The 13,198-nt window shown below is 42.8% G+C and overlaps 1 protein-coding gene across 2 annotated transcripts in view; it reads left to right on the top strand.

Annotated features, from left to right (window-relative positions):
• The window catches only part of LOC310866741 (receptor activity-modifying protein 1), a gene marked incomplete at its 3' end in the record, with an annotated part of 53,690 nt that overhangs the window by 30,953 nt on the left and 9,539 nt on the right, over positions 1–13,198 (top strand). Inside the window, exon 2 of one of the 2 annotated variants that reach the window (XM_083776462.1) lies at positions 9,198–9,339. In XM_083776462.1, coding sequence (XP_083632588.1) covers positions 9,198–9,339 — 142 coding nt within the window. The remainder of the gene's footprint in view (positions 1–9,197; positions 9,340–13,198) is intronic. The other variant, XM_083776463.1, reaches the window with a different exon arrangement.

Below are 13,198 nucleotides of genomic sequence, written 5' to 3' on the forward strand. Positions count from 1 at the left end.
TCTACCGACTGTGGGGCTCTCAGGTGGGCGGGGAGAGCGTTCCACAGTTCGGGGGCGACCGAGCAGAAAGCCCGGTCACCCATGGTGCGTAGGTTGGTCTTTGTGGGTTTGAGGAGGTTGGTGTTTGAGGAGCGGAGGGAGCGGGTTGAGGATTGAAGGGTGACAAGTTCCTTGAGGTAGGGGGGGGCGTTGCCGTGGATGCACTGGTGGCTTAGCAGGGAAATCTTGTATTCAGTCCGGAATGAGATGGGGAGCCAGTGGAGTGAGCGGAGGATGGGTGTGATGTGCTCGTGTTTACGCACTCTCATCAGGACCCTAGCAGCGCTGTTCTGAATGTATTGGAGCCTTTGAAGGCTCTTGCTAGGGATCCTGATGAGAAGTGCGTTGCAGTAGTCCAACCTGGAGGAGACAAAGGCGTGGACCAACTTTTCAGCATCAGGTAGAGTGAGGGTGGGACGGAGTTTGGCGATGTTTTTGAGATGGAAAAATTATGTTTTGCAGAGGTGTTTGATGTGGGCCTCGTAGTTGAGGTGGGGGTCCATTTTAACACCCAGGTTTGTGACGACAGATGAGAGTGGAATGTCCTGGCCAGAGAAGGTGATGCTTGTGATGGGGGATGTGGTGGGAATTTAGAATGCCCTAAGTGGAAACAATTATACAATTGAATATACACATTGGTTACTGTCTTATCATCTCATTTAATCCATCCTTCACTATTGCCTCATTTCAAGTGACCAGCAGCTGTCACTCGGACAGCTGCCACCATGTCTAATTAGGCCACTGTAGCTATGTACCTACCCCATTCTAGAATATGAGAACAAGTAGCACCTATGGTGCTAGAATAGAGTCATTCGACTCTCTCCATGAGTTGTCATGTTTAGCTAGACCACTGTATTTGTGTAAGCTACTACATTTAGAATCAGACCTTTTTCCTTCCTGTAGTAAGGTGCCACATATATCCTGTTGTTCTCTCTCCTCCCACAAACCAAGGAAGGACATGTTTTAGTATGATCACCTGTTACTGTCAATGCTATTATTGTGAGTGTGTCTGGGAGAGAATAAAGGGGAAGGGTTTTGGGATTGATTGGGAGGAGGGATGATGGAAGTATGCTGTTGCTCTGCTGTAAATTGACCGGAAACATGAAAATAAAGAAAGAGACCTGAACGATTGAGATGAGTCCTGTGTCCTGATATCCTTCACTCTGCTGAGATCGTGAGACTGATAAATGCTCCTACAGGGATGATTGAACCTGGTGTGGCAGTACCATGGCAGAAGGCAATATCACAGCTCTTCACCGACCCCTAGATGGGTTTACCTTGTCTGCTACATAACTGCTTCCATTTTCAAGCTCCTTGCTTGAGTTTACGACTTTAGCTTGAGCTCACATTGACTTCACCTTCTCTCTCATTCAGTCACCTACAGACTATTAACTCAAGTAAATACTCATACTTTCAAAGTACATTTTCATTTTAATCTATCAATGCATTGCTGTATTGAAAAAATAATTATTGCTCCTTTTCCCTGTCACATAATGGAAAATGACACCAACACTATGACCACTTTCACCGTCAAAAAGCAAACCATAAAATTCTGTATTCATGTCTCATCAGCATGCCAAATATTGCGTTTGGAATGAGTTTTGGATGATGCAAAATGGCATGCACGCATGTTTACCCTCCTTATAGCCATTCATCGCGCTCTCTCCCTCCCTTTCTCTCCATTTCTCACGAGACCCTTACCCTCTTCTTTCGTTCTCTACCCCTCCCTCCTGTTATCTGAATTCTCTTCTCTCGTTATCTCCCCGTTCTTGCTCATTTTGTACCCATCTCTCTGTCTCTCTCTCTCTCTGTCTCCCCCACATTCCCTGGGTAATTATTCTATATTCAGACTCCCATCATCATCATCATCATCATCATCATCATCTCCCAGACTGTCATGTGAGATGAATCTCGCTCCTCCACTGTGTGCCTACGCCCTACAGTCTCTCAACTTCCCCTCTGGACTCAGACATGCATCATAATATTATGCTTTGAATGTAATGTTTCAGCTATAGGGTTTTTATTTAAAAAATATATAGTAATATAGTAATAGTAATATATATTTGTTTTCAATTGTGCACTCGTATGCATTGGTGTCATCCTCATTACCTGGCATCCCTATTCTGGGCATGTGATTGTAAACGCAGATTTTCAAAATAGAGGAAAGTAGCTGATCTACATATATATCAGCTATTTTTGTTAGGCAACACAATATTACGATGAAGTATAAAATACAGTGGTGTAAAGTAGGGGAGGATGGGGGAAGATGAACCACTTTTTACTTAAGTTGTCCTGGAAGCAAGGCAAAATGAGATGGCAGTCAAATCTAATGATCTACACATATTTCAGGATGTCCTCTATCAATTGAAATGATGAGTAAGCAGCTATGACAAAGGGCCATGAAAATATGACCTTTTCAAAAAAAAAAGTGGCTCAATTTGCCCCAGGTAAGGGGTAAGTTGATCCAAAATTGAACCACATGATATTTTAATGTAAAGAGCTTAAACTTGAACAGATAATGTATTCACGTATTGAAAATAATTTAATAACAGTTTTCCCTTTTGCAAATAGTCTTATTTATCTGTTTATTTATTATTTAAACAATATAAAGACAATTAAATAAAGTTTGTTATTCAGAACCTTATAATATTTGCAATATTGTTAATACAATATAGCAAATTTGCAAACATTTGCAAACATCCAAATTAAAGGTCATTCAGTATAATTTGAGTAGCTAATACTTAATACAAAAATATGAATGGTGATTCACATTAAGAAAATTGGCTCAATTTACCCCAAGGAATTGGTTCAACTTGCCCCATGGCCACTTTTTGACAAAACATGGCTAGCTTAATGCTCCAGGCTAATGTTTAGCTAAATGATTCACATGGGTTTTATACATTGGTATATCACCAACATGCATGATATATAAGTTTAGACCTGGGTGCTTTTGCTTTAATATAAAAATGATTATTCCAGAAAAGTTTATTTTTTACTTTGACCAGCAAAAAACACTTTTTTGTGTATAAATGTACTTTCCACTTTGTCCATGTGTCTCTCATCTTCATAGTCAGGTTGAAATGGTGGGTGTGTCCTTATTTTGAGGTCACATGACAACTCATGTGTGTAGTTTTAAAGATACAGGGGGTGGTTCAACTTACCCAAAGGTTCATCTTCCCCCATCCTCCCCTACAGTAAATTTTTTGAGGTATTGGTACTGTAGGCCTATCGGAACACTGCCCCATTTGGTACCTGGCCTGCGAATATGCCAGTCTAACCACCGATCCGGCACAGGGGTAAGGGGTTGACACTATGGCAGGTAAATAAAATGTTTGGGCATGTGGAGTTTGCTTTCGAGTTGCCCAAACTGCAAGTGCAAGTTTGAGTGAGGAGTCTGCTATAAACACGAGATATATATATATATATATATATATATATATAAACACAACACAAGATATGTGTCTAAACAAACACCTCCTCCACTGTGCTCCATCTCCCCTTCTCTCTCCCTCTCTCCACACAGTATAACACAGTACGCACACACACACACAGACGCACGCACGCACACACACTCCGATAGTTTTATATACATTATACATTTGAAAACTTCTGAAATAATAATAACTTCTACCTAATGAGTACTTTTACTGTTGGTACTTTAAGTACATTTTCACACCAATACTGTGGTACTTTTACTCAAGTACATTTTAAAGCAGAAATAACATGCATTTTAAAACTTTTTAAATATTTGATATCATATTGTCTATGTCCCTCAAACTTATTTCTAATGGTTTGAGCCTCAATCACCAATCTGATATAACCAGCTGCAGTCCTTGTCATTTCTTTCTGATCTTTGAAAGCAGTTTTAGCTGCAATAACACAAATGGTGGTGTTTTATCATGAACATTAGTGAGGACCAATTATATGAAGAGATGTTGAAAAGTGGTGAAGTGGTCCTTTAAGTGATTAAGTAAGCAAGCTGTCACCTTGGAGCATACATACAGTACCAACCAACACGCAGAACCGTTTTCAAGGTCTCAGGTTGTGTGCAGTGTGCAGCATTGTATCGTTCTCCAATCCTTTGTTGGAAAAGCCCCAGAAAACATGAAAGGCCATGAGTTACAGCATGCTTTGTGATGTAACACAGCAGATCAATGATTGGGTCAAACCTGACTCTAGTAGGTACGTGCGTGAGCTAAGCGTGCGTGCGTGCGTGCGTGCGTGCGTGCGTGTGTGTGTGTGTGTGTGCGCGCTGCTTTTGAATATGTAATACAGGCTTTGAGGCAGTCGAAAGGGCATTGTGACATAGGAAGGAGAATTTGAGAAGAGATGAGAGTGGAGGAGTTAGCTTTGCACTGCACGCACGCGCGCACAGGCACACACACACACACACACACACACACACACACACACACACACACACAGACAAGCTAGCTTCAGGCAGGTTGAGCTCCTACATAGAGACCAGTGCGCTCTGGGGTGACTTCGTACAGAGAGAAGAGAGGAAGCACCATGTGACTGGTCAAAGGTTGTTAAAAGTCACGTTCCATTTCATTTACAAGCACATAATCAGAAATATCTCACATCTTATTTCCCTCTCTGTCTCTCACCTTTACTCAGACAGAAAAGAACACAGGCCTATGTAGAAAATGGAGAGGAAAGGTCTCTCTATACTTCGCAGTTTGCACCCATTACTATAAAGTCAAATGGGTTCCCAAATTCCCTCTTAAGCTTCCAGCGGTTGGAACAAATCCTCCATGCTTTTGTCTCCTATGGCCTTGACTACTGTACTACACTGCATATTTGGTAAATGGTGCATTTACTGGCGCGTTTATTATCCAAGGAGCTTTACAATGCACATTCACACACCGATGGACGGCGGAGGAAGCCATGCAAGGCACCAACCTGCTCATCGGGAGCAATTAGCATCTGAGGTGTCTCGCTCAAGTACACTTTGACACCAATTCTGAGGGAGCCCATGAGCTTTCTTAAAAGGTGGGTCTCACAAGCTTACAACACATCACTTTGTGACGTGTTGTAAGCTTGGCATGGTTTTATTATTTGGGGATTTCATATCACATTTACATATCGCTGAACTTACATCAATAATATAGTCAGCGTTTCATTCGTGTTGGATTTCCTCAGCAAGTTAAATAAATAAAAATAAACGTTGTAAAACTGTCAGCAGTAATTTGGAGTTCTGCACAGCTGGTTGAATGGGGAGAATCCTGCTCATGAGGCTTGTTCTACGCTCTGCTCACAACACAACGCTCAAACAAGAGAAAATAAGCTGTGTTATATTTTTGCTGCATCTTGGTTTTAGCATATAATAAAACATGCCATGGCAGCCCTTGCCATTTGGAGGCCTGTTTCAGCACAATGCGCTCCTTTGACACAAACACACACCCTATAATCACAGTGTCCATCCCTGGCAGAACAGTGAGGCTGCCTGTCGCCATGTGAGTATTGAACACTAATGAATTATTAGGCTATACGGACGTAACGATATGAAAAACTCACAATAGTAGCGACCCCACAAAAGACCCTCTTTGGGCGTTGCCCATCGGCGCGGTAAGGACGCGGAGAAACCGCCGAGATCTAAAGGTGCGTTCAGACTTGAATGGTTAGAGCACCGCGATTTCATACAAAGTCAATGCAAAGACGAGAAGTTGCGCGAACGGGCGCGGCGCCACCTGGCGTGGCACAAACGGGGCGAACCGAGCGAATATATATATATTCAGGTCTGAACGCAGCTTAACCCATTCAGGCCTGACGTCGAAATAAAATTAAAAAGCATGACAATTTTCTGAAAGATTTGAGGCGCATTTGAATGATATTTCAAAAATAGCAGACCCGAGTGGCGCGCTCACCGGGTGCGGAGCAGCACCAACTCCCCCATCTTCAGCTTGGATATTATCATCGTCATCATCATCATCATCATCATCATCGTATTCGTAATTTTCAATTTACTTTCACCATAACCACATACCCAAAATTACAGCCAAATTGTACTAAGGATTGGGTCTACATTTCCATAGTCACCAAGGTAATTATAGTTTTAAAAATTACAAAATAAATATTGATATAAAAATGAAAGCTTTTTTTTTGTATAATAAATTAACAATAACCGTGATAGCTATGCATGCAGTAACTACTTAACCTTTTTAACAGTCCACTCTCGGACTATTGGTAGATACAATTTGGAGTAATTAATTCTAATTGAAAACAATTGCATTATTTTTCATTATAAATAATGACTCCAAATGTGCTCTATATACCAATAGTAGAGCTGACTGTTATAATAAGACGTGGGCTATTGTGACAAAAGTAATTTCACTGGACAGATGTATTAGACTGCACATCAAGGCCTATAACATTACCTGTAGCAGCAGGCAGCAGCGGCTCGGGCAGCGTTCAAGCATCATGAAAGTGGAATTCCACCCGAACCGCATTTTGGAGTTTATTTTTGGCTACTTTGAGATCATGCTGTTGTTTTGCCTTCAGAGCGCAAGTTCAAGTGTCGAAAATGACTTGTAGGATACGTTTGGCCAGCTCCATGGACGTGGCGATTTCAGTTAGGACTAATCCAGCTTTTATTGCCAACTGTAGAGTGTGGCGTGCGCATCCGAGGTCTTTTGGTGATAGCTCGCACATTTCCAAGGCCAGGTTCATGTTTGAGGCATTTTCATGCACCATACAAATGCCTGTCCCACTCTTTGATTATTGCAGACAGACGAGCAGAGATGCTGGGAGCTGTGTGTCGCTCTGTCATGAGGGAGGTAGTCAGGACTCTGGCTTTCATAGTCCACTCATCTGAAATGTAATGGGCAGTTACCATGGTGTACCGCTCTATGGTTGAGGATGTCCACAGGTCCGTTGTTAGTGACACACTCTTGCCTTTCATCTCCTCTTTGATCCTGGCTCGCAGGGTGTCACTCTCTCGATTGATATTAGCCCACAGAGTTGTGTGGCACGGGACTGTGTATTCCGGTTCAAAATATTTCACAATCGCTTTGAAGCCTTCCCCTTGCACTGCAGCCAAAGGTCTGATGTTTGAAATTGAAAAGTAAACCCCTTGATTTGCCGTCTTCTCTGGTCTGATAGAGGCTTTTTGGCGTAGCTGCACATGGACGTCTGCACTGGGCGACTGTCACCACTCCGCCGTCATCCGTACCTGGATGCTTGCTTTTCAGATGGCCGAGCATAACGCTTGTATTCTTGTTGTACACGTAGATCGTCTTACAGAGTGTAGAGGCCACTGTTTGTTCTTCTTCATCTAGTCTAGAGTGAAGTACTTCCACACGTGTGACCTGTGGTTGTGCTGTTAGTTTCTCGGGGTCTGTGAGGTTTCACCTGCTGAATTCTCTCTCGCCGCCATGTCTGCCATTGTTGTTGCCTTCTTGACATATTCTTTTCTTTCATTTTCCCTCCACTGGGCCACCACCCGGCCTTGTTACGCATAAGGTGATCATTAGCCTCGGTCCCAGCCTTGCTCATCTGTGAAGATAAAAGCCTGGTCATGACCTAAGGCAGAGAGTGCATCAGCGGAAGTGTCTGGCCGGAACATCCTTCAGATGTATTTCCCCTGGATACGCTATTTTTTTTCGACTAATCACAACACACGTTTCATTTACAGAGAATCTAAACGGATTTGTAAAACGTCAATGTCATTTCCTTGAGCGGCCAAAATTCCGCAACTTCCGCCTAAAAAAATGATACACTCTACAGCGTAGGTCTTGCCCAGAGTGGGTGATTATTGGTAAATGTATAGTACACACTATCAGGCTAAAGGTCATTACACACTGGCGAATTGGCGACGCGATTTATTCGTGCGAATAATTCGCATTTTTTGGATCGCTTATTCGCATCGCGTCGCTAATTCGCCAGTGTGTAATGACCTTAAGCCAATCAGATTTTGCATTCCGTGTCCACAGCCCACCTACACAATCACATGAAAAAAGAGAGGAAAAAAACAAAACAAAAAAACAACTTTCGATACAGGCTGGTGGGAGTCAACTCGTATTAATGAAGTCGACATGTCGATAAGTGAATTCCCTAACACAACGCACACACACACACTCTCCTATTTTATGTATGACTACAGTCACACACATCTGTGCAAAGACTCCGGACAAACTTTTGCCATGAAGACGTTCATACTGGATTTCATGACAATATTTGTTACATTCCTACCCCTCTCTCTCTCTCACTCTGTAACTCCATTGTTGAAAGGAATAGGCTCCATTACATGTTGTACCGGATAAGAATTGGAGCAGAAGAAAAGGAGACATTCCGATTCACACACAGACCCCGCAGGCACACCTTCGCGCACAGCCTCGTCAGAAGAACCTGACGCCAACCCCGGCTTTTTAGACAGCTGGTGGATGGAAAAGAAGCTCCACCTCCGCGGCTGACTGACGCGACGGACAGATTCCCGGAAACGCTCTCCTCCGCGTCAGTCAGCCGCGGAGGTGGAGCTTCTTTTCCATCCACCAGCTGTCTAAAAAGCCGGGGTTGACGTCGGGCGTCAGGTTCTCGTCAGGTTCTTCTGACGCGGCTGTGCGCAAAGATGTGCCTGAGCCCACTGTGACACACACACACGCGCAAACGCACACACACCCCTTTTAGTCCTGTCGACTAGTGTAGATAAAGCAATGTAAACAGCTTTACATGTTCATGTTTCCATCCTGCCATCCTGTGTTTTGGTCATTCTTTTTAACCAGCACATTTTATTTGTGAGGAGAGAGTATTGTAGTATACAATTACAATGTTTATATACAATGAAATACAATGAAATTAATTGTGCACTCTCAGTCTTAAGACAATATACACTAGTGTTAAAGTCTATACTCATGTTTCTCCTCACTTACAATGAACCCATTCTATCAGAGGTAATTAAAGAAAGAAACCTTCATTGTTTTCAATTCTTCTGAATCTTGCCACAGAGAAGCAGGCAGTAGGTCTCCAACCAAGCTTCTGTAAACTCTGTTCACCATTAGCAAGATAAGACAGATGAAGGTTTGTGTGTGTGTGTCCACAATATCTCTCTATCTCTCTTCTCATTGCCTTCTCATGCATCTTTTGTTCTTCCCTATTCTTATTCCCATCCTTCGTATACCCTCCCTTCTACTCCCTACTCCCTCTCTCTCGTCCCCTAGCAGTGCTGTGCCAGTGTGTGTCAGTGCTGGGCTGTGGTCCCCATTATGAGTACGCCATCGAGGAGTTCTGCCTCGCCAAGTTCCGCCTGGACATGGAGGAGTTGGACCAGAGACTGTGGTGCAGCTGGGAGGAGACTGTGGAGTAAGTACTGCTAGAGAAGATAGTTGTGTTTTGTACTGTGTTTTTTAGTAAATGTATCAATACTGCAATGTAGAAATACTCTGTTACAAGTAAAAGTCCAGAATTCAAAATGTACTTGAGTAAAAGTACAAACACATTGGTACTTAAAGTACGACAGATGGGCAGAATGCCCCATTTCAAGTTTTCAAATGTATAAAATTGTACCTGTGCGAACTGAGCGGTGTGTGTGTGTGTGTGTGCGTGTGCGTGCATGTGTGCGTGCGTGCGTGCATGGGTGCGTGTGTTTCTGGGCTGCTCAACAGTGCCACTTTAGGTCACCCAGCAGTATTGCAGCTGTTCATACCCCAAATAGACAGACATAGAGACAGACATAGGGATATAAATCAGGGGTCATCGTCATGCTGGAATGTGGTGGACATTTTTGTCAAAATTCCATTTTTGGGCCTGTGCCATGGCTCAGTGGTCCAGGCACCTTGGCTGGTAACCCAGTCTGGCAGTGTGCCGCGGGTTCGACTCCCGATCCCGACGGCCTTTACTGCATGTCTTCCCTCCATCTCTCTCCCCATTTCCCGTCAGCCTACTGTCTGTCCCTCCATAAAAAAATATAAAATACAGGCGAAAGCCACAAAAAAACCCATACAGAATGAGCTGACAATATTATTTCCAGAAATACATAAAGACATAGCCCTGATTTCTGAATGACCATAAAAGGTCTGTAACTCTGAGAGTATACAAAATTTGATCGATTTGTACACTCTTATAGTTATGGGAGTCCTTGCAAACAAACATTTGAGAACCACAAGTAGGCTACTAGTGGACTCCTAATATGCCATAGTGTCGTAGTAAATAAGTGTCATATTCTGAAGAGATTTGAGAGACTTGACATTCAGTAAATTGGGTCTTATGACAAGAACATGGTAAGAACATCATAATGGCATGTACATTTAACAGAAAATGTAACATTAGCCACGGACAAGGCCAAGTCGTTCTTTGCCACGGACAGTCGGACACACATGTACTGTAGGTGACAACTGGCCACCTGGGGCTGAAGTGGTTTATGTATATTTTGTAATAATATAATAATCAAAATCTACAAAGTAATTAGTAACTAAAGTTTTCAAATAAATGTAGTGTAATAAAAGATTTGGATCCAATGTAGTGGAGTATAAGAAAATAACAAAGTAAATGTACTTAGTTAATTTCCACTACTGAAAGCTGAGAGGGCCACCGTGTTTCCGACAGCCAGGACACACGCAAATGCACACGCTCGCACATTACCATAACGACTCCCCAACAAGATTAATACAGCACATTTTGACCTTCCACACATTACATATTTGTTTGCAGTCAGTTGCAGGGATCCACACGGTCCCTGCCTCAATGAGAGCACACAATAAGCACACACACACACACATATCCAGCTAAACAAGCCGAGGCACAAACACAGTATACGATCTGTCTCTCTCACACAAACGCACGCATGCACGCACGCATGCATGCACGCACGCGCATGCACACACACACACACACACACACACACACACACACACACACACACACACACACACACACACACACACACACACACACACACACACACACACACACACACACACACACACACACACACACACACACACAGTACTATGCTGAGTGCAAGACTTCACATTTGCATAATGCAATTACTCTGCAAGATTTTTGCAGTCAATTGACACAGAATGAGCAATGATCTATTGGCGGAAAGGAGATTATATTAGCACCAAGACGCTTTGGGACACCAAAAGCCCAATAGATATGCCTCGATCCTGGCCGCAGCCCCTGCAGTAGCTGATTGAGTTTTGGTCACCTTCGAACTATTGAACTATTGATTAGTGTGTGGGTGAGAGAAACAACAAAGGGAGCGCATGTATAAGCGGAGCTGTTTCTAACCTTTTCGGGTGCCCTATACAAAATCTGGCTCACCACCACCTCAAGGAAACTGTCTTTACTGGATGTGAATTAAAGACAGACAGACAGACAGACAGACAGACAGACAGACAGACAGACAGACAGACAGACAGACAGGCAGACAGGCAGATAATGTATATACCATCTTTATCCAAAGGTACAATGTGTTTCACATTACTCATTCACACAGATTTTAAATAGTTACACATCCTGAGTAGTGTAGTAGTGTGCGCACGTACGTGCATGAGAGAGAGCTGGATGTCAAACAGATCGCAGGCTGTCACCTATACTTTTGTTATTCATGTCCACTGCTGCCACATTGTCACCGCATTTTATAGTATACAGTCTTCTTACCACTTCAAGTACATTCAGAATGCATTGTGCATTAGATGTGCAACTGTTTCTTTCTACTTCTCTAACCCATTGTGTCTGGCTCTTATGCTGTTCTATTAGGATTGAACATTTGAGAAAGACTGAATGTTGAGGTCATATCTTAGGATTTAAAACAGATCTCATGTTTTTATGGTTCAGCAAAATTTTCTGTGCACGTCATTGTAGTGCTTTGTGTTGTCTCCAGTTGGTTCACTTATTCTATGGTTCACTTATTTTCACCACATCATTGGCCATTATGCATGAAACCAGGACTTTCCCAAACTTTTCCAAGGACCCTCAAATTGCCATAAGCAATCCCTGCACAGTGCACACAATACATTACCCTGGGTTCACAATACACCCACTCTCTCATTGTAGCAGTGCATAATGAGGCCTGTACTCTGAGGAATACCTGAGCGCTGACGTGTCCAGGGAAGAAATCCAATAATAAAAGGAAAAATAGCCTGAAGAAAATGTCAAGCCGAGCTAAAAGTCTTGCATTGCAAAACCACTCAGCTGTTTTGTTCTTCTGCTGCATAATATTGACTGTAGCTGAGCACCTGTAGCCAATGAGGCAATCAGACAAAGTGCAGACTTCTTCAAGTACAATGCTTTCGGAAATACCCTCTCGAGACCGCAGGAGTGCTCTTGAGCACACTGACCAATCCGACTGAAAAGCAGAGTCGTTGTTGCAGCTTGTTTGATACTCTATTGACAACATTCAACAAGTGTCTACAGTACATGTAATAAAACACAACATAATTCTGTTTTTACGTGGAAACTAAAGATATATATATATTTTTATAATATATTTGTATCCCACGATTTTGTAACCCATTTTTCACCCCTGTGTCAATCATCTAATGTGATCCTGGGATCTACACACCCTCCACCAACCTAGTCCCCATATATGGGGGACAAGGGGAGAGCAACGGACTTTAACTCATGCTTCCTTCATGCCTGAGTGTCCAAGTTGCTCTTTTACACCTGACAGGGGGGAGTTTCCCTGGTTGGACGTAGTGCGTGGAAGGAACACGTTATTCCAACCAGTTCCTTTCCCCTCCATCAGGCGCCCCGGCTGGCCAGGAGGAGGCAGTTTTACGTGGAAAGAATTTAATTAATTTTAAAAGATGAAAATGGAAACACATCTCCTCTGATGAATGTCAACACCAAAGCGCTCAGAAGTTGAAGAAGATGCTCAGAGCTAATTTCCGAATGTGTCCAGCCATCTTCGTTACAACTGTGGTGCAAGTTACACACTCTCCTCGCACATTTCATTTATGACCAGAGCAGAATATTGCCATAAAAAAATAAGTTTAAATTTTAATGAATAGAGTGCCAAAGTCCTGACATCACTCCGGAAGTAATTTCTCTATGGAGAATAAAATGGGGTCATCTTAAAATCATCTCATATAAGCATTGTGGTCCAAAAATGATACCGTCTGTTTCTAGCGAAAAGGTAACTAATTCAGCAGCAGTAACATTAGCGTTTTCTCTCAGTCAGTTGATTCTTCATATCCATATGAGTGAAACGGCCGGG

The sequence above is a fragment of the Protomyctophum parallelum genome (genome assembly GCF_964188405.1).
Source record: "Protomyctophum parallelum genome assembly, chromosome: 11".
In the NCBI taxonomy this organism is placed as follows: Eukaryota; Metazoa; Chordata; class Actinopteri; order Myctophiformes; family Myctophidae; genus Protomyctophum; species Protomyctophum parallelum.